Consider the following 26,555-nt stretch of genomic DNA (forward strand, 5'->3'; position numbering starts at 1 on the left):
TTATGAGAACTTACAGATAAAACTAATTTTATTGTTGACAAAATTTTGAATTGGTACTTCGTATAAGTTTTACGACTAATTTACATTTAGATTAATTGTATGGTGTTAATATCAACTTAATAATATCATTAGTCTATGAATATCTTCAGCTGCAGTTTTTTGTAAATTCCAAACAAATAATGTCATAATAATTTACTTGCAGTTACTACGCTCATTAGTTATAAAATATGTTAGCTAATCGTTTTAAGCAAGATATTTTTAGATTTAGCACTTATAAGTGTGTAGGGTTAACTGTAAGGTCACTATCTAGCCTAAATATTTTGGATCAGAAGAAGAACCTAAGTAACTGTTTAGAGGATTTGCCCTCAAAGGCAAAAGTAGTAATATGTGGGGGTGGAGTTATGGGCGCAGCTGTAGCTTATCATCTATCAAAACGAGGATGGGGTGGAGACACAGTGATCATAGAAAAAGAAAGGTAAATTTTACCTTTGTCATATTGTTGAAATAAATACATGTATGTCTATCTATACCAAATACAAAACACATTATTTGAAATAATGTTTTTTAAAGAAAAAAATATGTATAACAGAGTAGGTCAAGGAAGTAGGTGGCATTCTTCTGGTCTTGTTGGAGCATTTAAGCCATCTTTAGCTCAAGTCAAAATTGCTCAATCGTCAATACAACTGCTTAAAGATCTTGAATCCCAGGGAAAAGAAACTGGTTGGAAACAATGTGGGTCTTTACTTATTGCAAGAACAAGAGATAGAATGACAGTATATCGAAGAATGAAAAGTCAATCAGTGTAAGTAAATTATTTTTAGGATACATACTAATTATACAGTTTACAGTGCTATTTATTTTATATATTGTATTTACTCTTTATGTATTGTTTTTCCAAAGTTTTTATGTTGGGTTTGTGGGATTATTCATTAATTTCAAATATTAAATTGTAAATTCTAATTTGAAAATAAATTTTTATTAGGTCCTGGGGTATACCTTGTGAGCTTGTGAACCCAAAAAAATGTCAAGAAATCTGGCCTCTACTTAATGTTGATGATGTTCTTGGAGGATTATGGATACCAGGGGATGGAGTGGGTGATCCATATCTTTTTTGTATGTCACTCATGGAGGAAGCAATAAAAAATGGTAAGCACTCTTTAAAAGCTAAATTCAAGTAAAAAGTTAATACTTTTTCATAAAACTGATTGTGTTTATATTGAACTGTCTTGCTGATTAACTTTATATTGTAATATTAATAAAGTAATCTTATAAATAGGTGTTGGAGTGAAGGAGGAATGCTCAATAACAGCAGTACATTCTAAAAATGGCCGTGTCTCTGGAGTGGAAACTACCCAAGGGCCCATTGAATGTCAATATTTTGTCAATTGTGCCGGTTTCTGGGCAAGGCAGGTATGATCACTGACTGTTAGAATTAAAGATATAATATATTGATTACAGTCACTAACCTAACTATTTTGTAAAATCTCAATTCCAATTATATATAAAATATTTTGACTTGCAATTTGCTATTTTCTTGTTTATTTAATTAAAATTGTATTAGGTTAAATACAACATTAACATTACAATGTTATCATGCCTAGAGCATTTTATTCACTGATGTACTTTTTTAAATAAATATCATAGTCGTGGCTTCATTACCATATTGTCCATTAATATGAATATGATTAAAAATATATTATATGTGTAGTGATGTAGAATGTCATTATATAACAGGTGGGACAACTTGCAAAGCCTCAAGTAAAAGTTCCATTGTTGCCATGTGAACATTATTATTTGCATACAAAGCAAATTGGAAATCTAGATCCAATGACACCAGGTATGCACATTCCTAAAATATTTAACTCTGCTGTTGATATGTATGTATATGTCTGGTTATAATAAAGTTTTCATGAGCAATCCAAAGAATTTTATGACATTAAAAATTTAATGAATTATTTAATGTAAGTTTTTTTATGACCCTACTTATCTACAGTGTACTGACTTAATCAAGTTCGACAAGTAAATACGCATACTCATAGTAATTTCATTGGTACATAAATTAAAAACGAACATACGACTTCTCATTTTTAACTAATTCACTCAAGTATCAAGCAGTGGTCAACAAAGATTTCAAATGACTTAAAATTAATTCTTGTTTAAATTTTCAGTACTCCGTGATCCAGATGGCTATATATATTTGCGAGAACGAGACGGTTGTATTTTAGCTGGTGGATTTGAACCAATAGCAAAGCCAGTTTATGAAGAAGAAAGTAAGTAGATGCTTGATTATTTGGTTATAAATACTGACCCTCTAAACCACTACGATTATAACTGCAAGGTAGCTTTTACCTTTCGTAAAGATATTATTAATATGCATGTTAATTTGTTTTGATTTTCTCTATGTAATTCGATTGTTGTTAATTAGCATTTGGCCTTAGTAAAACATATAAATCTTTGTAGTCGAAAATAGCACACAGCGGTGCTTACCCGAAGACTGGGATCACTTCCACGTGCTACTTCAGGAACTTTTAAAACGTGTGCCATCCTTGAATCAATCAGTTTTACACAAACTCTGCAATGGCCTTGAAGCATTTTCACCAGATTGCAAATGGATTGTTGGTGAAGCACCTGAAGTGAGTACATACCTTTTTCTGACAATTCCACTCAGCAATCACATTAATCTGATTGCTTTGTAATTCAGTCGTGTTCGATTCCCGGTTAATGTAACAGACCCAGCACTCCATATGGAACTTTAAATATTTTATGTTTTACATGCGCAACTAATGATAATACAGCAGTATCTCATATACTTGATGTATCCAGAACTGATAAAGCTAGGATGATCCGGATATTTATTATTATATTCGCTATAATATATATAGATTAATTAAAAATAAATAAATTTCTATTAATTTTAAGAGCAGCATAATAATGCCTAAGAAGCTTCTTAAGTTTAAAATAATTTTAAACGTATGTAAGCATTTATTGGCGTTCGTTTCCCTCTATTGTGTTGTTAAATTTCTCAAGTCATATATATGCAAAGTAAGCGTTCTTGAAAGTACAGTGTCAAAGTGCTTAGTAACGATCATAGGAACTTGCGGTTGAATACAGTCTTACTAGTCTTCTTGGACAATTGTAGTGTCAAAGAGCTTGCTTAAAGACACGTCGCGTTTAACTTATATTTATCATTCAATAACTTATATAACATTATCGCTTTTAATATTATTGTTCCAAGGATTTGATATACAGAAGATCATAAATGCTTGTGTTAATCTTATGCTTGGTGTCGGGTATATTTTCGTAAAAGGTTTATAAGTTTTTTCGAAATGTTGAATGACATGAACCCAGCTGTCTATTTATGCTAAATTCGTGTTATTCAACTTTTCGCAATCCTTATCTTCTGTCTGAAACATGATCTATGGTGACTGGTGAGTCATTTATATGCTATGCATGCATTAAAAATATCAGAAATCATGTCTTTATATAATTATATTGTTGCTTAAATTATATACTCGGATGTTTGATGTTTTCTTCAGATAAACTATCTTTGAGAATAAAGTGCTTTGAGTATTCTTTAGCTAATTGTGGCCTATAGAAAATTTTGCTTTTGTTACTTTAATAAGAATGGTTGAATACATATGCATATGCTAATTAAAAAAATTGGGGAATGCGTGGTAACTAATTATTAGTCATCATCTGTATAGATTTTATGTTTATTGCAAATATATTTCGTATAATTATTGCCAGCACTTTGGCACGAGTGTTCTATTTTCTACTGATGGATGTATGTCCTTACAGATTTTTAATTACCATGTGGCGGCTGGTATGAAGACTGTGGGTATATCAGCTGCTGGTGGTGTGGCTGAGGCTACCGTGGATGAGATTGTTGAAGGTTATACCAAGTATGATATGTACGAATTGGATATCAGTAGATTCCTCGGCTTGCACAATAATAAGCGGTTCCTTAGAGACCGAGTGAAAGAAGCTCCTGGTAAGCAATTTAATATTCTTATTAAAATTCCTGAATGTATGCTTTTGATGGGAACAGATCATATGTACATACATATACTATAGAATAGTATTTTTTAATGGAAGTGAAGAGTTTTTAACGAGGTAACTACAAGAGTATCAAAATCATGAAATAATAGATGGTTTATAAGTAAGTTAATAATTACTTTGCACTAAATTGTTCGATACTTCGACAAGTCACATATTATACTGCTATTAATATAATCAGATAATATATATGATTATATTTTTATATTCACTAAATATTGTAAGAGCTGTAGTAAAGAGCAATTTATTCTTCGTTGGTTTTGATTTTATTATTAGTATTTTTGTTTATCGTGTATAGCTGTCTTGGAGGTAGTATAGGCCTACAAATTTTGACCAATTTATTGATTAATGTGTTTGAATTGTTTATTTCATGTATAAATGCTTTAATCTTATTATTTTTTATCTTATTTTCTTATTTATCTTGAGGAACAATTACGGTTATTGTACTTGAATCAGCTCAGTCTGTGCCGTCACGGTTTTACACTTGTGCCTAGAAAAATACCTGAAGCGAGACCGGTGGCCCCTTTTTAGTGTGCTTTATAAAATTATAGGTATTCACTATGGATTGCCATACCCCTTTCATGAGTTTGAAACGGGGCGAAATCTTCGACTTTCCCCGATTTACCCCACGTTAAGGGACAAAGGCGCTGTGTTTGGACAAGTTATGGGCTACGAACGACCGACTTGGTTCGAATCTGTGGGTAAGTTCTAATTATCTTTACGATTATCATTTTTTTCATTTAATCGACATTTTGAAACATTTTCATAATCTACTTATTTTCATAACTGTCCTAATATATGTTCTTGTAATAACGAGTTTCAATATTCTAGTAAGTTCAGCAATGTTACCAACGGCTTGTAAAAAATATATATTTAGATTAGTTTGTGCTTGTGTGCGAGTCTGAATGAGGATGTGTGTCTATTTACCTCACATTTTATTTTTGTATATCATTTCTGTAGGTTGTTTGTTATATTAAATGAGTCGTAATTTCTCTACATAAACTACTAAAACCGAATTTATTTATGGTATTTATAAGGCGCAGGTGCAGTGTAGGCCTACTTGGCTCAGCGTGCGAATCTCGTCCCTAAGGTCGTAGGTTCGAGCCCCGGCTGTGCGCCTCTCTGTCTATATACCTACCACTCGCTCGTACGGTGAAGGAAAGCATGGTTGAAACCGGTATACCTTAGACACAAAAGTGGACGGTGTGTATCAGGTACAGAATGGTGATCATCTACTTGCTTATAGAAGAAGCAAATGATTACTACATATACACAAATCTGAGGCCCAGGACCATTAAAGTCGTATCTAATTTTATGCATTTCTTTCCCAAAAAAAAAACAGAACCTTAAAATATAAAAAAGTTGAAAACTATTAAAATATAACAGAGAAAGAAGCGGATATGCCGCGCCCTTTCAAGATAGCCCATACAAAAACATTTGGAAAACCGCATTGGTTTGAAACAGTACAAAGAGAGTATTGGGCCTGCAGGGAAGCAATAGGATTAGCAGATTATTCGTCCTTCACAAAAATTGATATACAGGTAACATTTACACTTATTAATTTAATGTCATTGTAATTAAAGTAAATAAAATTCAAACAACTAGACAGCAGGTCAGAAAGAAAAAGCCAAAAACCACGTATTAAGAGAAGTTGTACACACAATAAATTAGCAAATTTACGAGGCGTGTAACGTATCCTAATAAATTAAATATAATCTAAATTGCTAATAAAGGAAATGTCAGTTACAAAATATACCACGAGAACTTCACAACACACAAAACAAAGAAAGAAAAGTATTTTTAAAGGATAATTAACAAACGATTTTTTACTTATAAAAAAAAATACTCATACCTTTGAAACGCCTCATATAGGTTAGCAAGCATTATTATTTAGACATAGAGATAGACATAACATTTATTACTTACAGAACACACACACAGAAACACATAAAATAACAATAATCAAAAATAAATAAAGAATAATAATAGAGAGATAACATTTTTTTTAAGAAAAAGGTGCTGTGGTTGTAATTGGCCCTGGCTTAGCATTATGCTGAGAAGCAGAGTTGTTCCACGGCGCTGGTCATTCTGCCAGAGACCACAGCAGCTAGTTTGCGCCTCAGTCTCAAAAAATAATAAGAATCTAATAAATAAAATAATCTAACTCAGTAGAAACAATAATAATAGTACTAAAAGTTAGCAGTGTAAGCAACGAAGAACAAATTGTACAAAATGTAAATTAAAAATAAGGAGAATTGTTAAGAAGTAGATAAATATTTTTTTTGGGCGGATTAAAAACTATATTTCGTGAGATTTTTGTTGAGTAAGTAGTTTATTATAACTGCGACGAAAATTTGATTTTTCGTCTATTTTTTTGTTATAATTCACTACATAAATGTGTAATGCCGTGTTATTTGTGTATTATTAACTAAACTTACTGAGTGCGAGTATAATAAAAAAATTGTTTTATATTACCGAATTTATAGTCGCAGGGCAATGAAGTGGTTGATCTCCTACAATATTTATGTTCTAATGATGTAGACGTCCCGGTGGGAAGTATAATACACACAGGAATGCAAAATGAGCGAGGCGGATATGAAAACGATTGCAGTTTAGCGCGCATATCGGAAAACCAGTAAGTTTTCAAAATCTGTTTGCGAAAAAATATGAAGTTTTTATTTTAAAACTAAATGCTGCCTTTAAGACATAAATCTAGATGAGATCAGATCAGTGATGGTCTAGTTAACAAACCACGATTGGATCAAACGTAGTGTTTTATTTATTTACACTTCGTTACCGTAATATACAAAATTATACATAGTATTGTCTTTTGTGAACATAGCTTTTACACATTAAGAAAAACACTTTTTGAACGGATTGAAGCTATGTATTATTATTAAAACGTCGGTTTTTTTTTAATTATGTAAATAATTATAAGTTTTTAATAATAATAAATAGCTTCAATCCGTTCATAAAGTGTTTTTCTTAAAATTATACATATAAAAAAAAGCAGGTTACATAAGTTATTAGACAACCGGCTGTCTTATCTCTAACAATCAATTAAACAACAACGGCATCGGTGCTTTTCTATGTGTCAATTAATACTTGCCCATATTGAAGGAAAACATCGTGAGGAAACCGGCATTCTTTAAAAGTTGACGGCGTCAGGAATCTTGGTAATCATGGAAAAGGTACAGAAATCTGGGTCCAAAACCAAGTGTTGTAGCGCCACTGTCTTTTTATGTAACGTTAATATCATAGATGATATAAGTCGGTCCAGCGTATTTTATTTTTTATGTTCGGTTACCAACTTCATGAAAATTCTTCAAATCTCCTTCATATTTTAGCTATATGATGATAGCACCAACAATACAACAAACTCGATGTAAAGTATGGATGAGACGACACCTACCAGTGAATGGTTCAGTCACATTGTCCGACGTCACTTCAATGTATACAGCTATATGTATTTTGGGGCCATTTACGAGGAACCTCCTTTCTGAGTTGACTGATACAGACTTATCGCCAAGCAATTTCCCATTTTTCACGTTCAAAGAATTGGATGTCGGACTTGCGAATGGTGTACGAGCGATGAATTTAACGCACACTGGGGAGCTCGGTTATGTACTTTATATACCAAATGAGGTAAGAAGGTGTTTTTCTTTCTTTATTTTTTTTGTATTGATTATATTTTTTTTATCTCCCTAGTTTTTAAGTAGGGATTTTGTAGTGTTGTGGCCCTATCAAAATATAGCGAAAACTTATAATATTTTAATAAAGTGTTAAATACCTAGTCCAGCCTTAAGTTCTGTTACAATTGAAGTAATGTAATATTTTTTAAATGTATACCTACATATTTATTAAAGTCTCAGCAAAATATAGAAAAATATTTTATTCGAAATTTGGCATATAGCCTGTTGGGCCACGAATCTATGGATAGATTTACGCACTGTTTCCAAGGGAAATTTCGGCACCGCTTGCTCCAAATATAGACTCATTGCCGCCGTGTCATTTAGAACAGGCTATGTTCTCTAAAACTGACCACAATTTGAAGTCTAACTGGGTCTGGGCTGGGATAGATGAGCCTGGCCAGTCTTCAGCTCTTGTAAAGTCCGGACTGTCGGTTTCAATCCAGGCTTGGGTAGTTCGTGCCTTGTGCAGAATCCTGCTGGAAATTCTACGGTATATTTTAAAAAAAAATCTATTGCAGAAATGTTTCACTACATGATCCAAGACTCTATCTTGATACACTTTCGCTAAAGTTTTCAGTCCTTTTTTTACAAGAATGTAGTTTTGTAACTCCTTGATAAGACACGCCCTACCAAATAATCACACAGGATGATGACCCTTTCCAACCATTTGAGCAGCTTCTTGAAACTGTGAGCGTACACTTATTTATTACACTCCGCTTATTGTAGTAAGAGGATATACTGTGCTTTTCATCTGCGTATAGCGGAGGCGTTTTGATCGGTCCACACTCTTCACGGCCATACCTACCTTTTGAAGTGTTTGGAATATGACCGACGGCTCCATACCCACTTTGTGCAAGGCGATCACTGCAATCATATTTTCTTTACCACCCCATTCCATATTGTAATTTGATAATGAACTCGAAAATATATGTGAAATGGCGCAAAATCGTGGTGTCAGCAAATATTGTCCAAGTTCAATACAGGTCCCATCTGTACATTTTATTTGAAGAACTTTTGCTATTTGACAATATAATCGTGATTAAATAGTAACAATTCACACTAAATAATTATTTTCTCAAACAGATGTACAGAAAATCACTAATAGCATATTTGGAAAAAACTATAAAACGTCATAAGTTTAGTAAATTGAGAATTGTTTCTCTCAATTCTTATTGCAGTTTGCTCTGCATGTCTATAATCGTCTAATATCACAAGGTGAAAAATACGGGATAACTCACGTAGGCTACTATGCGGCACGATCCCTCCGTGTTGAGAAATTCTTTGCATTTTGGGGTCAAGATTTGGACACTATGACGACGCCGCTAGAGTGCGGTCGCACTTGGAGAGTCAAGTTTGATGTATGTATAATGTAAATATTAGAATTTAATTGGTTTTAGAATATACCTTTTTATAGAAAAGGGGGCAAACGGAGGTTCACCTGATGTTAAGGGATATCGCTGCCCAAGGACACTCACCCTATAATTGTTTATTATTAGAGAAGGATTCATGAATAAATAATAAAAACATTATACATTATGTAATTTAAGTAATACAGTGTATTGTTTAAAAAATTATATAGGTACAGTAATATTTTTGCATAGGTAACGCAAATGTTATCTTTGAAATATTTGCAATTGATATGCGTAATAGATTTGACCGTGTTTGTTTATTATTCACACGGAATACACAAAAAGCATTTCACTTCAAATTCAAAAAAAAGTTTTAAAATAAATTTTATCAGAAGAAAGCTACAACGTCGATTAGTTTGTCTTCGACAAAAATAAAATCATTTACGCCATAAGGTTTTTTAACAATTATGTTTTTGTAAAAAAATAGTATTTCGTTGTTGAATTGTTGCTTTGCGCCAAAAACTTCTGAACGTTTTGAGTTACGATTTTTTCTAAATTAGTAAAAGTTTAGTCTAGTGAAGATTTCCTAATACAGTAAATACGTGTTTTTACACCTATATGTTATCCGGTATAAGGGTTAATCTGTGATAGGTTCTTGGCTGTGTCTTCGATAAATACCTATTCCTATGATTAGCGCGATCCAAACATTCACAAGCTTCTGTTATATAATATTAGTGTAGATGACGTGACGCTCTGCTGATGGCTTCATTTATACTTATTATATATCTGTGGATTTGTTTTTAGAATATACTATTAATCAACAATAATCAGTCTGATGGACTGTTCAATTTAAAAAAAAACATTGTTTTGTGCCTATATGATACCTAATCCGCTGCTTGCCGAGTAATATTTTCCTTAACAATGAGAAAAAAATTGATTACTAGATATAGTAGATATAAAAATTATGTAACATATTTTACTATAATTGTCATATATTTTAGATATAGCTTTATATTCTTAGAATTGCCTTTTTTATAGAAAGATATACCGTTTATCGGTCGGGAAGCATTGCTTAAACAAAGGGAGATGGGCGTAACACGACAATACGTTCAACTTCTTTTAACTGACCATGAACATGAACTAGATCTCTGGTCATGGGGTGGAGAACCAATATATAGAGATGGAAACTATTGCGGACAAACAACTACGACAAGTTATGGTTTCACTTTTAAAAAACAGGTAAGAATGAGTAGTGGCACCAATGCATTTTTATGTGCAAATTTACCTCTCAATCATACGGTGAAGGAAAACATTATGTGGAAACCGGGCTTAGATCCAAAAACATGACACGTACATAAATCCCGATGAAAGACATAAATCTTATCTGCTGATACTACTTGTGCACAAGAAAACAATAAACATAAAAGTCGGTGCTAAATCCAAAGGTAAAGTAAGTAACTTCCAGGCAACCCGTTGTATTTCGTGTTCAAATAAATGAAAATTATGTATTTATCTAATTGGTAAGGTAGGTCTTTATGTGGAGATAAGACGTAGACAGTTTCTAAAGAACTTAGGTTTTATATTTTTGTTTGTATTACATACCTTTGATTTGATTCTGATTCCCAGTTTAAAAGAGAATTTTATCGTATTAATAATAAAAACAGATTGATGTCTTTGATAGCTGATCTTTATGAACATTTTTGTAAAAGATTTTGTGTCTTACTTGAGTAATCGTTATTGATAACGTTTGAAAATTTAAATTATGTAAGACAAATTTGCGCACCATTATATGTGGCAGCATATCCAAAGTTTAGATTGTACCACCATAATATTTCCGTACCATATTCTTGTATAAAACTCTGAAAACTACGAGATCCGTCCGAGCGTCTCCGTCGTCGTTAGCATCCAATCCATGCTTGTGTTTGCCTTCGAGCATCAACTTTCTAAGGAGCATGGATTATCCTCTTTGTAAATCTGAATTCCAAAACTTATTAGGTCACACTTCAATAACAGACCACGCAAGGTACCAGGCTGGGGTCTAGAAAAGCCGGTCATTGGCTAAAAGCTTATCCTTCGACAAACACTGGCACCCTTTGGGACCCTGAATCACTTCGCATTGCCATCAGTCTCCGCTTAGGAGTGCCCATATGTACTCTCCATAAGTGTTCCTGTGGCTTTGAAGTAAGTAGTCTTGGACACCATGGTCTCCATTGGAAAAAGAGTGCAGGTCGATTTTCTCGCCACGCCTCTCACGCCTGCGTCAATGTTCCAGCCATTTTGGACCTATCAGGCATCGGAAAAGACGATGGCGAGAAGCCGGATGGGATGTTGATGTCGATCTCTTGGATGGGACGGGCTTTGGTGTGGAATGGTACTTGTGTGGACACGTTAGCCCCGTCTCACCTTCCTCGGTCGAGCAAAAAAGCAACTGCACAGGTGCTGATTAAAGATTTTAGTTGGCGCCTGGTAGATAGTACCGGAGACCCCAGAGCTGGTGTTTTCCTCACTCAACGAATAAGTATCGCAATTCAGCGAGGAAATGCTGACAGCGTTAAAGCTACACTGCCACAGGGACCAAAGTTATTCAATTTGTTTTAATTTTCTTTTTATTCATTTTTCATTATGTTTATAATTTACTATTGAACATTTATATTGATCTGAAAATCACATTACCCGAGAACAGACTTCCTCATCGGCAAGAAAATCGGTTGTATATCATTACTTTGTGTTTTTACAGGTGTGCCTCGGTTTTGTTCAAAACTTGGATAAGGACGGAATACCACAAAAAGTTACCAATGACTACATATTAAGTGGACATTATGAAATAGACATTGCTGGCATAAGGTTATATATATAGTTATTTTTTTCATACCACAATTTATAATCTTTCTTTATTAATCATCTTTAACTTTCATACCAATTAAATAATAATTATTTCGGTAAATTAAGTAACTAAAGCTAATGAACTTAAATTTGAAGTCTGGAAATATTTTATTGTGAGAAATATTTTATCGGGTTCTACTGGCTTTCAATGCAAAATTATTGTCTCCCATGAAGCAAATCTATAAACTGACATATTTTTTTAATAACAGGTACGCTGCAAAAGTAAATCTACATTCACCAAACCTACCTACGAAGTATCCAGACAAAGAGCGAGACGTTTATCAAGCCACGCGAAAATTACATGATCCGACCCAATTCCTTGGTAGACACTATCAGCCTTAATTTTTTAGACTTTAGATTTTTGTTATATAAACACGTAAAGTATATTTCGAAAGAAAAATTAAATGTAAAATTTGTCTTTTAACAAATCACTCGTTTTTTTTGTTAAGATATATTTCTTTTGTTAAGCTTTAAAATTGTCTTAGTTTTTTATATAAATAATGTTTATAATAGTTAATACACGATTAAAAATTATAATGTTAATTATGTATAAGCAAATCAGTTGGACATATGTAAAATAAATAATTAAAGTTTTATATTTGTAGCTTTATTGTTTAGCCTTACTTATATTGTCTTCAAAGATCCTGGTAAAATAAATCCGTTAAAAAATTGTTTAGGTCGACGATAATTTATCACTAACGCAAGCCTTAATTTCAAGTTACACTAATTAGATCTTAGAAATTATAATATAAATTACCCATTAACCACATTGGTTGGTTATGAGAGGTGATGCTGCATTTCCATGAAGTTTTTCTTTTTCCGCGACGTTTTATAATGGATCATATTATGAAGATAATATAAAAAAAATATTTTTGCCATTATCTGTCAACATTTCGTTATGCTGTGCGAACTATTTTAAATGTCTATGTCCAAATCAACCTTATGTCAAACTCAAAATAAAAATAAAACTTCAAAGTAAAAGGTTTAATAATATTCTTGCTGAGTAAATGCATAGTACATCTAATTAAATTGTAAGCTTATTGATATAAGATTAAATCATCAATCATCTCTTTTTGTCATTGGTTTAATAAATGTAAAAATAATGATGATTTCAATGAAACAGCTAATTCTAGTAATTCCAGTACTTGTCTTTTTTAGTCCAGTTTCTGTGAGTACAAATATCTAATTTTCTTTTATTTTTGATCTGGTAAAACGACATTATAATTGATAATACTTTTGACTTATTTACAGGGGTCGTATGATGACAAACGATGCAAATGTGTTTGTCCACGGCCAGCAGCACTAAACAGCACTATTGGTTCCGATCGTACCCTTTATATTGGAAATGTGCCACCTAACAAATGGTACATTCTCTCTTTGCTTAATGTGTAATTTATATTGTGAAGAAAAATAGAAGGTCTAGTTGACTATTATATCTTTCAGTAATTGTGATGGAATCATTCTTCCCCGTGTTGGAGAGTTGATTAAAGGACGTGAACAAGAATTCTGTCCACAATGTGAATGCATTTATGAGAATAGAAACACAACAATAATTCAGGTCAGTTAAAATAAAAGCAATGAATAAAATTGATTAAGTAATTAAAAATATGATTTCAATTTGTAGGTTGTTGTTATTATAGTTGTATGGGTGATAATGTTACTTGTGGCATACATGGGATTCTTAATCTGTCTTGACCCTTTAATAAACAAGAGAGCTAAGGCATCATACCAGGAACATACAAATGAAGATGTAAGTAAAAAATACCTATAAAATTTAATTTAATTTTCATGGCTTAAGTATATACAGAAAAACATAATTACATGCATACTTTTTGACAGGATGAGGGTACACTTGGTGGGCCATCTCAACAGATGGGTGCTCGTGGCAATGTTCTCAACCGTGTCACCCATCAACAAGACAAATGGAAGAGACAAGTTCGCGAACAGAGGCGTAATATTTATGATAGACATACCATGTTGAATTAGATCTGTAGCAAGTTCTACCATACATATGTTACCATACATAGTTCAACATATGTTACATTATGTACTACTTTATCTTTGTAGCTATCACATTGCTGCTATCTAAAATCTTGATATGTTAATAAGTCTATTTGTAAACATACCAATCTGAATTTGTTAAGAAAAGTTTTTAAACAAATTTGATGTATGTTTATATATGGTGATACATTAAAGATAGTTTAGGCTAACTATTTCATGTTTTGAACATTAATAAAGGCATTTCTTACTGCAAAAAAAATATTATTCATAGGTTATTTCACAAACTACAGCATAGCATTGGTTAAAGTGTGTATTTGTTGTTAGGTTAGAGGTTCACTTTTACTGGAATTTATGGCATAAATTGGACAATTATGTAGACCAATTTCAACATTTCCACAATTAATAAAGTATGGATTAGGTCTCTACCTCCAATTATCTGATTTAGAAGAGGTCATTCAAACTTAATCTCTTCAGGGTAAAATATGGTGATAAGTGAGGTGATTATATTTAAATTAGGCAACCAGCCATCTCATTCAAACACCAACAACAACATGAATAATTGTATAAGCAAAGGAAAGGTGACATTAAAATGATACACTAAGAATATAAACATCTTTATTTCGCGAGTTGGTCTACTCATGGTAACTGTACTGGTCAAAATAGTTGACACTAAAATGAATTTTTCTAAAATATTAAATTAAAGGCAATATTATATTTTTTTAATCATAAATGAAATGTTAACTTTCAAATAGTAAGTATACATTTAGTAATATTCACAAATATACTATGAATTATACATTAACACTTAAATATAGATATAAGATTATTGTCAATACTTATCTTATTAATTTAGATATTACAAAATACACATCAATATTAAAATAACAACAATACAATATCACAATGTCTGTGAGTGCCTTTTTCTAATCACTATCATCATGCATCAAAGGTCTCTGGGCCTGAAAAGGAGAGAAAATAAATGACTCTACAGAAAATTTGATCTAGATCATACAATTTTACTAAAATTGGACAATTATTGTCTAATTGTTAAGAATAATGTGCCCACAACCAATAGATGACCTATATATCAAACCTAAGGTTTGTAAATATTCATCTATTTATTTCCTATTTTACAGTAACTTAATACTAATGCAATATAAAACAAAACTAAAAACAATACATATAAACATAACAAGTAAAAACTTAAAATCTAAACCATTTTATAACTGATTATAAATAATGCAATTCTTGTAAATTCAGCCAGTGTGCAAGATGAAGATCATAGCTTACAAAATGTAAGTAGTAGGTAAAATTCTTACCTCATCATTGATTACATGTACGTAGAGCTTTCTATCAACAGCAAGAGGACCAAGTATTGACAGGAATATAAAATATGCAGACAACAGCATTAAAACACACAAAACCATTATTACTACAACCTGAAAATAAATAAAATCTAGTATATGTTCTTTCTTTAAAAAAGTGTTTGCCAAATTAAGTTTCTTAGGTTTTACAGACTGATTGATAATTGATATTAATATTCTAATCAAAATTAAAGAGTTCCAGATTTTATACAATAAATTTTAATTGTTAATTGTACCTACTTCTACAATAATATATTGTTGTGTCAATTTATTGTTAATATATTGGTCCTACAATATTCTACACAATTATTTAAATAAAATGGGCACAAATCATACCATAATAATAGTTGTGTTTCTAGATTCATAAGTACAATCACATCTAGGACAGAATATTTGAGCATTTTGTCTTATTTCATCACTCACAAGTGGTAAAATAACAGCATCACAAGTACTGAAATAGTTTTTTTTATCATAAAAAGAGTTGTAATGACATTCCGCAGAGGTCTACATGATTCAATATTTATACATTTCAATAACAATTGATGTACATGTGATTATAATTTCAAAAGGTTGTTTACAAAACTACCTTATTAATACTATGTGGGGTTCAAGTGCACAGGCGCTAATTAAAGATTAAGGTTGGCACCTGGTAACCCCACCTGGTGTACTGGTGACCCCAGACATGGTGCTTTTCTCACGCAACGAATACATATCCCAATACAGCGAGGAAATGCTGCCTTCATTAAAGCTACTCTGCCACAGGGACCAAACTTCTTAAATTTGTTTTAGTTTTCTTTTCATTAATTTTAATTATTTTATTTATACTATGCTGTTTAAGAAAATTGCAAATACTGTATATTTCATTGTTGTAAACGCTATTTTGGCTGAAAATAAAATTATTTTGATAAAAGAATAAAATCCTTAGGTACCATTTATTGGGTGGTACAAATGCAATATATAGTTTTCTATCAGATCCTTTAACGGTCTTGTTTAAAAAAGCTGATTGACTAGGACAGACACAACGACATCTTTGGTCTTCATAAAATTGTGCCTGAAATTAAAAAAGGAATCAAAATACAGTTTTTATGATAATGAATCCATATAGTTAGACATTGCTATTATTAATAAATAAATTGCTAATATGAAAATTCTTACCAAAATAGATGGAGAAAATCCGAAACAAATTAACACGACTAATTTAGTAAACATTCTATATTTGAGCAGCAACAATTTAATTTAATTTTAATAAAAAATAAACTTGGTTATCTAAATTCCACAGTCAAAACAATGTTTATTTAAGCTTACTCGGTGTTCCACAGATAGCAGGCAAAAAGTGAATTTAAAAAATGTTACTATAAACTGAACCTTTCTAAATAAATATAATTTAATTAGATTAATTTAATTAAAAAACACCTTTGATTCCAATTTTAAAATAAAAACCAAAAGCGTATTATGACAAGCCGACCATAGAATGAAAGTGCACCTTAAAGTGCAGTGTTATGGCAGCGTAACGGTAGCGGTAAACGAGAAGTCAAGTGCGAGCAAGACGAGGCATGACCATCCCGTGCCCACTATCTCCACATTCCCTCCCAGCCAGCCTCATGCCTCATGATGTCTAGGCAAGTATTGAGCCACTGTCAGATTGGTGGCGCTGAACGATTTGCTGCCAACCAGACTTCGACTGCTACAGAATATATAACATTTCATAGAAAGGCCTTAGCCCATAAATAAAACTTTTACACACAGTTGTTAAAACTTCTCACAGACATTGACATATTTTTCGTTTGAATCTTACGTTCAGTGTTGTTTAACTGTTTTTGCGGAGCCCTATGATGATAGGGTTTCTTATGTTTTTCTTAATAAACATATAATTTATTCATGTAGTAAGTCTGTACAATTATGAATGTCGGAAAAAAATAAAAGGTTCTAAATTTATGTTCACTGCCAGGTAAAAAATCAAGGACGTAGATCGGACGAGAAGAATTGGCAATAAACTCTCCGTCACTCCTTCAAAACCCCCAGGTTGTTTTTTTATTGTTTGTTTGTTATTTGACCTGCAACCATTACTTTGTATTTTAAAGTAATTATTAATAGTAATTAAATAAAAAATACTAATAAATGAATAAGAAAATCGAACTCGCCTCTATCAGCATGGCGCGGTAAAATAGGAGGATACATTTACATTACTGTGGGGACAACAATTTTTAATTTTACAATATGCAATACATATCTTCTAAATATGAATGGAAATTGGAACGTATAGATTCCACATGCCGGTAAATTGTAAATGATAAGTAGGTAACTGAAAGTAATAATTATGCATACATGAAAGTTCAGTTGTGGCATCTTGAACCAATACTGAGGGTAGATATAGGTAGGGAGTTCATTGCATCAACTATAAAAACGGCTTTATTGTGAGGTTAAAGTTTTTTATTATTCTTTTAACCTATACACAACCATATATCTGTTACGTACTCAAACTATTCATGTAATATAGCGCGGTGTGTAACTGCAAAAACGTTTACTACGCCTCGAATATCATACGTGTACAAACATTAAAGAAAAAAATAATACACGAGATCAAGTGTCAAGCGTTGGTGAGACTAAATTATTACATTAAAAACTACTACGAATTACATTTTAATTACATTCTATCATGCGCATATGCCTTTGGCTTTTAATATGCGCACCAATTTTAATTTTGATCTATGGCGATACAACTGAACGTAACGGTAAGTACTACTGGTGTTTATTAATGAAATTTTTATTTATTTTAAACTAAAATACTATATAGAATTTAATATATTTATACTGTTCCCACGCATGCGTTGCCTTGTGACCCATAAATTGATGTCCTCAACAATTCAGTGTGATATTATTCAATTACTGTTATAAAAACGAAGCGGCGCGATATACTACATACTCAGATTAACACAGCAACCAATAGAACATGTAGTAATGCTAATAATTCCTGAGACACCTACTAAGAGTTTATTCCAGGTTTTAAATTAATGATCTGATTTAAATGTTAGTCGAAACTAACCTCTGCTCAACAATTATCTTCAGGCTTTCATGCTAGGTTTTATTCTTATAGAAATGATACTAAGAATTCGAACTTTCGAAGATTCGATAGCATATATCAGTTATAGATGTTAATATTCGCGTATTTTTTAGATGATTACAAGTGTACACTTCCGGAGCTCACGCTAGACGACTTGAATTTAGATATGAAACAATTTTTGGAAAATTTCGCAAAAGTTAAAGAGGTATAAGTTTTTCAAAAATACATTTCTAATATTAAAACTATCCTAACCTATGTTTAAGTAGAACGCTTTCTGTTTTAAAAACGACAATACTTTTCTTTAGTATATGGGTTTATAAATTGTTGGTAGATACAATAATTTTTATCCAAGATTTTTAATGCACAGCCTCAGCCACAGCCAATTTTATCATTACCAAGATATTCAGGTAGTATGAACAATTCGGGACGTCATGTTAACCTCGGGGCCCGGGAAGCCATATTACGTAAATAATGAGTTTTTCAAAATGTAAAGAGTTTTATTTATTTATAGATAAAATTTCCAATATCGTTTGGACCACTACCGGAGAAATATATTTGTAAATTGAAATGTGTGGATGGATATTGGGTAGGCCCTCTGTGTTCAAGTTCACCAGGTATTTGTAATTATTACTGTTTTCTAGAATTATTTAGACATTCATTTATCTTTAAAAAATATAATACGTATTATATAGGCTTCATGGAAAGAGAGTTGGGCAAGTAATAATTAATTAATTATTACGTATATTTATTCACACTACAAAGTACTTCCGCCCGTAAGACTTTGGCCTGTCACTGTAAAGGACTTTTACTCAACTATTCATGTAACAACAAAATTATATCACATAAAAATGGTAAAAACGGTAGTTCTAAGGTAGTATTCATCATCACGAAATATCAGGCGGTGGTCGTAGTTATGACATCCAGAGATATTTACTTGTAAGGGACTATACGGTCGCACAACTCGAAAAAAGTACATTGTTTCTTTCCATTTTTTGTCATCGTTTCTTGAAGTAGGGTGAATGGAAAAAATATATGGTGGAGTTGAGTAGTTTATGTATCCATTTTGTAAAATCGATACACGATTTAAATAACTTCGCTCGACGTAAAAAAAATCCAAACATCAACAAACAAAAGGCAATTTTGACACTTTAAATTCATTTTATGCCGAAAATGTATATAGAACATGAATTTGCAATTTACACGATATATTTTATCGCAAGCCAAGTAATCCATTTCAGAAAAAAATTTGCTAAAATTACATTAATTTAATGTTGTACATAACTAATTGTTATTACGGGCCGGCGTGCTTCAGCGCTCCAGCTCTCTATTGCGTACCGCAGTCCACCCCGAGGTACTGACTCAGCAATTCGTACTGGGATACGGCCTTAATAAATTGTAACATGTGTCTTTTCTAGATGGCAGATTTAAGACTCTCCTGAAAGAATGCACTTACAATAATGATTTTCCGCTATTATCAGTTTCGTATAAAAATTCTTCTATTGAGGTACGTAAACTTATTAATGTAATTTATTTAAAAGTTTATTTAAGTAAAATATTAACCTCAAAAACATTTTAAGTCAAATATCATTAAGTAATATGAACAAAGTAAAACTAACAAATTTATCTTTTTCAGAATGATACAAACTTTCCGCATAACACAACTATTACTGCAAGGTGCAAATACTTCGGCATGTATAAACTAAAGGGGGAGAATGAAATACGCTGTGAAAATGGCGAGTGGGATCCGAAATTTCCTGAATGCGTACCAACCACAGTCATAACAAACTTCACAGGTGCCTAAATAAACCATAACTAGGCCTTTGAGACCATATATTCCATAAACCAAGTTGTACTATAACCATGTTTTAGGCGATGCTCCACCGACAGTAAGGTATGAGGTAGCAAGTGGTTCCGCTATTGTACAACCTACTGGTGAAGTGTATGTTTACCCTGAGAGCACCATATGGCTTGATTGTATGTCACTGAGAACCGCTGGCGAACCAGAATGGACATGGACTCATAGTATGGAGAACTATAAAACAGGTATTTGTTTAATATATTGTCACCTCAGTACCTCTAAAAACATATTATACCCGTAATCCGTATAAATCAATAACTATGAAATAATATATAAACACGTAGGTTTACAATCCGACATTTTTTTATTTTTTCTGACAGTCAGAACATGATTTTACAAAGTTTATTAACGTAATCGTTGTTATTTTGTAAACTTTGAATCCTATGATTATATATGTTATCCAGATTACTGTATATACTGTATATAATCTCATAATACTTGACGAAAAAGAAAATATTGAAAGGGAGTAGATTAGTTCTTTGAAAAGATGATAGAAAAAGAATTAAAAGAATGTATTGTCTATTATTATCCTACTGTTTCATGTATTTTAAATAACCAATGTTATCGATGTGAAAATATTCTCTTCATTAATTATAAACGACTCTGATATGCCTAATAATGAAATATTATTCTAGGATGGATCAATGAACTAGACAATATATTTCGTATTACTCTGCCTAAGCTTGGCGCTCGTTTTGCTGAAACATTTACCTGCGCTACACCAGCTGGAACTACAAACAAGATATCTATCAGAGTTGTTAGTGAGTCTTTGTGCATGATTGTTTTTTATAGCGAAGGGTTTGTAAAAACACTATAACTGTTTAAAGTATAAATAGATTTTGATATTATAGAAACGTCACAAAATCTTTCTCAAGGTGTTTTAAAATAAGGTTACCTACTAATTGGATTTCGGTTTGGGAAACAACAGCAACAAATATGTCTGCTAAATGCCCAGGTGTTCAGGACTCCACCATACACTTGTGAACTATGCTCGAGTTTTTATTATACATAATAGTTTCATAGGTTGTATATGTTTACAATTAATATTTTTCCTATAAATTTTTAGGTGTTAGTTGCAATCCTTTAGCAACATCGTCACCTCCATTGAGACTGTATACTACGGGCAATAAGCTTGGCAATACTGCTCATTTTAGTTGTGAACCTGGCTACCATCTCAGTGGATCCCCTCAACTCCATTGTATGGGAAACGGTAAATTAAGACTTACGAATTGCAGTTTATAAACCCAAAATTGCACGTAATTTCAATTTCAAAAGCATCCAAAGAACATCACACAGAAAGACCTGTGATATTAGGTGCATTGAGAAATAACATAAAATCTACTCTTTAAACGATTGTGGTTCATGATAAAAAAATATTGCTTTTATAAAATCACAACACCATTCGAGTTGAAACATTTCCAAGTTATTCACGCTCAAGTCAGACTCCGAACTCGGTTCCGAATTCCGACTCTTACTTGTCACATTGGTGATGGTGTCTGATAGTATTTAATATCTTTTCAGGTCATTGGTCTTCTTTACCACCCACTTGTGATGAGACTTTCTGTCCATTCTTCACGTCCCTCAATCCTCACTTAAGTATCATTGAACACAATTCTTCATTCGGAGGAAGAGCTGTGTTCACTTGCTCCTGGGGATACCGACTCGTTGGAGCTCCAGGATTAGAATGTGAGCATGATGGCCAATGGTCTGGGGATATGCCACAATGCATACGTAAGTACCTTAACATTTTTCGTCTATTCTTACTAACAACTGAATTGGTTTGTTTGTTGTGTTTAACGTGTTAATCTATATATATGTTAAACCAGTGAAGATTCTTGTTCCACTGGTTCCAATACAATACTTATTATGTTAGATAGTATTCATTTGACAATGACCTAGAGTTTCATGACAATAATAATACTGTATGCATATTTTCAGCGATATACTGCCCTGATCCTATCATACCGGAACATGGACAACTTTTGACGAAAACTAGATCAAAAGACGGAAAATATCCCGTGGGTGACCTCTTAATCTATACCTGTGATACTGGTTATCAAGTTTTAGGTGAAGCCTCCATCGTGTGCACAGAAAATGGCTTTTGGTCCCACCCACCGCCGTTTTGCCTACCACCCGCGGAAATTAAAAATCCAGATACTATTTATATAGAAAATACCACTTTAGTTCATGTTGACAATGCCTATTGATTTGAGTTAACGATATGTAGGCACTATATGTAGAGTATTGTTATATATTGCAAACATTGGCATGCATTAATCATAGGGTAAGATTAAGAACCGAGAGAGAGATGCAATAATATGATTGCCATAAAAAATGTTTATTATGTAATATAAGATACAGGTATCACTTATTGCACGTCATTAAATTTCTGTCGGTACACATGGCTAATCGGCAAAGAATACAATTGTGTGTCCGAGAGAAAAAGCTGGCGCAAAAAAATTCTCGTTACTCTTTCAAAATAGCAAATCATCTTACAAAATGACTATGGCAAACATAGATAGAAGAAACCAGATAAAGGGAGATACCATCCGCTCTTTATCTATATTAAATTGCAAAACTGAACGGAAACCTCGCAGACCAGTTTCCGGAACGGCACGATGACGTGTGGGCCAGCCGTCGTTTTACTCAACCATATTTGTGGGAATCAAAGGACCAGTCACACAACGCCACCGCCCCAGTCACATTTGAGTGAGCATGACTTCTCCGGGTTCCCAGTTAATAAAACTAAACCTAGTGGCGCATGTCACGCATCACTCTTCCTCCAAGCTCAACAAGCTGGCACGAGAAAACAGACAGCAAGAAGTGCCAAATATCATGCCACTGCCATTCGCCACAAAACTTTTTTAAAAACAAATATCTCAAATTAATTAGAATATATCAAATAGATTTCATCCCAAGTACTAATTTGTTTCTTTCGGTCACAGAATAAACACAATTTGCCAGAAACAGGCATATATTATGCCTTACTCTTTTAACACAAGTAATGTTCAAAGAGTAAGTATCTATATAAGTACAATTAGATCGATTTACTAGCACTGTTTTTGTAATAAATGTAAAATAATATATATAACGCAGTAATGGTTAAAGAAGTCTTTCAAGTTAAAACAAGGTATTTTGATTATTAGTTAATAAGCTACTAGAAAATTATGACATAATCATAAATTAGTAAATATTATCTTCATTTAGTTCATTTATGTTAAACATAAACGCAATGTTTGTTAATAATTAAAAGAAAGAGTTTATATTTCAAAATTAAACTTATTCAACTTGCACTTTTTGTTAGACTACACAATGACAAATAAAAAATTTACACTGTAATTTTGTAATTTTTTTGCTAAACACACTCAGATCTGATGTAAATAGTGCAGGAGCCCGAGACAAAATCTAGAAAGACTAACTCGAAACGGATTAGTATGGGAATGACATTAGCTCTTGCTTTGTCACGTGACCATTTTCATACAAGTTATTTTTCTTTGGCGTTGTGGTTTGGTGTTTGCCGAAGATTAAACAATAAATTATTCATGATTCCTCTCTCTGCACAATTAATGTATGATATAAAAAATGATTAGGAGTAAATTACGTGTCTTAAATCACTCTAGCGTGACAGATGCAAATAGAATCCAACCACTTCATTATTGTCATCTGTGCCTACCATCTTGGAATAATGAATGCTTCGGAGATCAAACTCACGATTCACGTCCAAAACTTTTAAGCCACGGCGACGGCAAAAATCGCCTACAAATTTAGAGTTTTCTTATCGAACACCTTAACTAACCCTAACCGTTCCAATTAGCGGCTTGCTATCAAATTTAAAGTTGTTATTATTAGAAGTAAACGTTTAAGAAACATGTTGAGATTTTATTTTGTTTTTAATTTACTTTTAAACTTTTGTGTGATTTATGTTAAAACTCGTCAAGCATCCTTGGTAAAAATTGATCTTAATATTCTTAACTGACTTTAGCCTACTTTGTCTAGAGGTAGTTCTAAGCTAGAAAGTTGCTAATGCTTGTCTACCGGTAATGCACCTGCGTTGCGAGGGGTAACACTCAGGGCATGAAGAAATCTCATCGGGGTATTTGAGTTATGAAATTGTTGATGGCTTGTTTCTGCGCACACATTTGCACATTATAGTACATCATACTAAAATTACTAGGCTTGCTGTTTCAGAATCGGACTGAAGCACAACTTTCTACACTAATATTCTACCGAGAATTTTTATGTGTAATGGATAAAGCCTAAAACTACCTAGTAAAATATTCCAATATAAATCTGCTAGATAGACGACTTGATAATCTACAACTACTATTTGCCACTATTATAACGTAAAAAGTATTATTTTACTTTTAGCTACGATTGAATGCAGGCGAAACCGCAGAGCGCAGGTAGTTATTTATAAACCTTTACAGTAAAATTAATAAAATTTTGTGCAGCATCCCGTTTTGGTAGCTCGTTCGTCATTAGACTGGATGCCAAGTCGCGTTAATTCTCTCTATTCTGATGTTGGAGCTTGGAGCGGAAAATTTGTAAGTTTGTTTAATTATTTATACATTTTTTTGGTCGTGTATTAAATACACCCGTAATCTTTATAACCATAAGTATAGAGAAAACCATAAGTATAAAGAAAGTTCTTCTTTTTTTTAATATATAATAAAAATAGAAACTAATACATATGGCTAGGTATATAACAACACAACAAAATAATATATGAACACTAGATTAACAATATTTACAGCGACCAGTCATGGATGAAATGGAATCTGATGAAGCGTTACGTTTCTATCAGTTTTTGAATTATTTAGATGGTGGTAGTTTTGGTACAGGTAAGCCATTCTCATTTATATAATTCTACGCGGCTTTGATCAACAAAACGCATGACATGAATATCTAACAGAATAAACGTGTACAATATTTAAAAAACACACAGAGAGAAAGGCCATCGACGTGAGTAAATATTCATTATTAATATCCCTTCAATGTTGGTTTAAATTATATTATATTACGAAGGATATTAAATCTTACAATTACACCGAATTAGGTTAACAAAGTAATTAATTTGCGTAAACAAATAAGGTTTATAATGAAATGAATACAATTTTAAGGGCCTATTGATGAATTTGTGGATGCCATGAACCGATTAGCTACCTACATGAAGCAGCAAAATAGTAGGGAAACCCAAGTTCGAGGTATGCGGGAGCTCGAAGCTATAAATGGAGAGAAAGGTAAAATCTCTTACCTTACCTTCTCTAAATATTTAGCGTAAAAAACGTCAGCGCCAATTTTTCAGCGATTTAAGGATCTACAAATTCAACAAATTCCACAAATCGCCGTAAGTGAATCTGCTCGTTTGACCCCTATCCTATATAAATCTAGCCACTTTTTGACAGGCATGGACCTCTAACGCCAAACAAATTTTTATGAATATGGCCACGTGATAAATCGTAAGCTAATCCATAAGTGATTTTTCTTAACCCCGTAATCGTTGTTCGAGGTTGTCCATTTTCTGATTTAATATACTTATAGTAAGAATTTAGTAAAGTGTAAATTGATTGTGTTGACTGTTGTCAGGTAACAGCATCAAAACCGTTTTGGAGATAAGCACGGTTATAATGCGTAAAAAGAGGAAGTTCTTTTGTACTGGTGAAGTAAAGGAACCTATTGTGAATAATAAGATTATATGCAAGGATCGAATACTACTTCCGATCGCTGGTACATCTTGTAGAGATGCGATTATGTACTGGCACCCTGATTTGACGGAGGAGCATTATTGTGTTGGTGCCCTGGAGTCTAAAAGCCCTGTCCATATAATGGACATTGAAGGTTAAAATATTTATTATTTGAGTTTGGAGGCACGAGATGAGCGCTGAAGCGCACTTTTAAGTAAACATAAATTAAAATTTATTCGTTCTTTTTAGGAGAGATGTTTTGCAAAGGTGACGACTATTCAAAGAGAGAGTATTTGCTGGCCTGTGATTTTTATGAAGATCAGGAATCTCCTGTTGCTGATTTACTACAGTATTATCCAGACCCGGACCCAGAAATTAGTCCTAAGCTATTTAGTTAAATAAATAACTTTGTCCTATTGAATTACATTAATAACTCTATATTATTATTGCGAAAAATTGATTTAGCGTGGTGGAGGGGGGGGGGACTATACCTAATGGACGAATTTAAATGAATCTCCTCCTGGGATTGGGGTCTCGTTTTATTATAAATGTTTTTTTTTTAATATTAAGCCAATAGTTTTAACTTTATGCCCTTAATGTACTTTCG

The 26,555-nt window shown here is 32.6% G+C and overlaps 5 protein-coding genes across 6 annotated transcripts; 4 read left to right on the plus strand and 1 right to left on the minus strand.

Annotated features, from left to right (window-relative positions):
* Window positions 1–33: 33 nt before the first annotated feature.
* Window positions 34–12,416, plus strand: LOC123718697 (pyruvate dehydrogenase phosphatase regulatory subunit, mitochondrial). The gene is made up of 16 exons (XM_045675420.1): window positions 34–475; window positions 590–802; window positions 983–1,146; window positions 1,277–1,410; window positions 1,735–1,837; window positions 2,169–2,270; window positions 2,461–2,633; window positions 3,799–3,991; window positions 4,608–4,757; window positions 5,443–5,597; window positions 6,543–6,691; window positions 7,404–7,701; window positions 8,927–9,106; window positions 10,136–10,336; window positions 11,835–11,941; window positions 12,190–12,416. The coding sequence occupies exons 1-16, from the start codon at window positions 228–230 to the stop codon at window positions 12,320–12,322; spliced, it is 2,703 nt and encodes a 900-aa protein (XP_045531376.1). The 5' UTR covers window positions 34–227; the 3' UTR covers window positions 12,323–12,416.
* A 532-nt stretch (window positions 12,417–12,948) lies between these two features.
* On the plus strand, window positions 12,949–14,246 carry LOC123718925 (uncharacterized protein CG1161-like). The gene is made up of 5 exons (XM_045675923.1): window positions 12,949–13,148; window positions 13,232–13,344; window positions 13,424–13,538; window positions 13,605–13,730; window positions 13,820–14,246. The coding sequence occupies exons 1-5, from the start codon at window positions 13,083–13,085 to the stop codon at window positions 13,964–13,966; spliced, it is 567 nt and encodes a 188-aa protein (XP_045531879.1). The 5' UTR covers window positions 12,949–13,082; the 3' UTR covers window positions 13,967–14,246.
* Window positions 14,247–14,579: 333 nt separating this feature from the next.
* LOC123718926 (transmembrane protein 9B-like) lies at window positions 14,580–16,921 on the minus strand. 2 transcript variants are annotated; one of them, XM_045675924.1, is made up of 5 exons: window positions 16,501–16,921; window positions 16,275–16,396; window positions 15,682–15,796; window positions 15,301–15,420; window positions 14,580–14,940 (listed from the first exon to the last, which is right to left on the minus strand). In XM_045675924.1, the coding sequence occupies exons 1-5, from the start codon at window positions 16,552–16,554 to the stop codon at window positions 14,905–14,907; spliced, it is 447 nt and encodes a 148-aa protein (XP_045531880.1). In that variant the 5' UTR covers window positions 16,555–16,921; the 3' UTR covers window positions 14,580–14,904. The 2 variants fall into 2 exon arrangements, with proteins under 2 accessions (XP_045531880.1, XP_045531881.1); XM_045675925.1 differs by lacking the exons at window positions 16,275–16,396; window positions 16,501–16,921 and adding an exon at window positions 15,992–16,267.
* Window positions 16,922–17,849: 928 nt separating this feature from the next.
* On the plus strand, window positions 17,850–23,289 carry LOC123718580 (locomotion-related protein Hikaru genki). Its single transcript, XM_045675215.1, has 10 exons — window positions 17,850–18,077; window positions 18,520–18,611; window positions 18,918–19,020; window positions 19,822–19,910; window positions 20,040–20,199; window positions 20,276–20,449; window positions 20,900–21,025; window positions 21,331–21,474; window positions 21,786–21,995; window positions 22,203–23,289. The coding sequence occupies exons 1-10, from the start codon at window positions 18,002–18,004 to the stop codon at window positions 22,469–22,471; spliced, it is 1,443 nt and encodes a 480-aa protein (XP_045531171.1). The 5' UTR covers window positions 17,850–18,001; the 3' UTR covers window positions 22,472–23,289.
* A 764-nt stretch (window positions 23,290–24,053) lies between these two features.
* On the plus strand, window positions 24,054–26,378 carry LOC123718625. Its single transcript, XM_045675291.1, has 6 exons — window positions 24,054–24,210; window positions 24,716–24,808; window positions 25,018–25,105; window positions 25,385–25,504; window positions 25,851–26,102; window positions 26,198–26,378. The coding sequence occupies exons 1-6, from the start codon at window positions 24,133–24,135 to the stop codon at window positions 26,344–26,346; spliced, it is 780 nt and encodes a 259-aa protein (XP_045531247.1). The 5' UTR covers window positions 24,054–24,132; the 3' UTR covers window positions 26,347–26,378.
* Window positions 26,379–26,555: the final 177 nt, after the last annotated feature.

Source organism: Pieris brassicae, chromosome Z, assembly GCF_905147105.1.
Source record: "Pieris brassicae chromosome Z, ilPieBrab1.1, whole genome shotgun sequence".
NCBI lineage: Eukaryota > Metazoa > Arthropoda > Insecta > Lepidoptera > Pieridae > Pieris > Pieris brassicae.

Bases quoted from the DNA above. Each gene is read 5' to 3' on its own strand.
- LOC123718580 (XM_045675215.1), top strand. From the start codon at position 18,002: ATGCGCATATGCCTTTGGCTTTTAATATGCGCACCAATTTTAATTTTG. The intron at 18,078-18,519 runs GTAAGTACTACT...CGTATTTTTTAG, and splicing joins CGATACAACTGAACGTAACG to ATGATTACAAGTGTACACTT. The intron at 19,021-19,821 runs GTATTTGTAATT...TGTCTTTTCTAG, and splicing joins TCTGTGTTCAAGTTCACCAG to ATGGCAGATTTAAGACTCTC.
- LOC123718926 (XM_045675924.1), bottom strand. From the start codon at position 16,554: ATGTTTACTAAATTAGTCGTGTTAATTTGTTTCGGATTTTCTCCATCT. The intron at 15,797-16,274 runs GTACCTAAGGAT...AAACTATTTCAG, and splicing joins TTTGTACCACCCAATAAATG to TACTTGTGATGCTGTTATTT. The intron at 14,941-15,300 runs GTAAGAATTTTA...TCTCCTTTTCAG, and splicing joins TACATGTAATCAATGATGAG to GCCCAGAGACCTTTGATGCA.
- LOC123718697 (XM_045675420.1), top strand. From the start codon at position 228: ATGTTAGCTAATCGTTTTAAGCAAGATATTTTTAGATTTAGCACTTAT. The intron at 476-589 runs GTAAATTTTACC...TATGTATAACAG, and splicing joins GTGATCATAGAAAAAGAAAG to AGTAGGTCAAGGAAGTAGGT. The intron at 1,147-1,276 runs GTAAGCACTCTT...TCTTATAAATAG, and splicing joins GGAGGAAGCAATAAAAAATG to GTGTTGGAGTGAAGGAGGAA.
- LOC123718625 (XM_045675291.1), top strand. From the start codon at position 24,133: ATGTTGAGATTTTATTTTGTTTTTAATTTACTTTTAAACTTTTGTGTG. The intron at 24,809-25,017 runs GTAAGTTTGTTT...CAATATTTACAG, and splicing joins GAGCTTGGAGCGGAAAATTT to CGACCAGTCATGGATGAAAT. The intron at 25,106-25,384 runs GTAAGCCATTCT...TACAATTTTAAG, and splicing joins TGGTGGTAGTTTTGGTACAG to GGCCTATTGATGAATTTGTG.
- LOC123718925 (XM_045675923.1), top strand. From the start codon at position 13,083: ATGATGATTTCAATGAAACAGCTAATTCTAGTAATTCCAGTACTTGTC. The intron at 13,345-13,423 runs GTACATTCTCTC...TATATCTTTCAG, and splicing joins AATGTGCCACCTAACAAATG to TAATTGTGATGGAATCATTC. The intron at 13,539-13,604 runs GTCAGTTAAAAT...TTCAATTTGTAG, and splicing joins GAAACACAACAATAATTCAG to GTTGTTGTTATTATAGTTGT.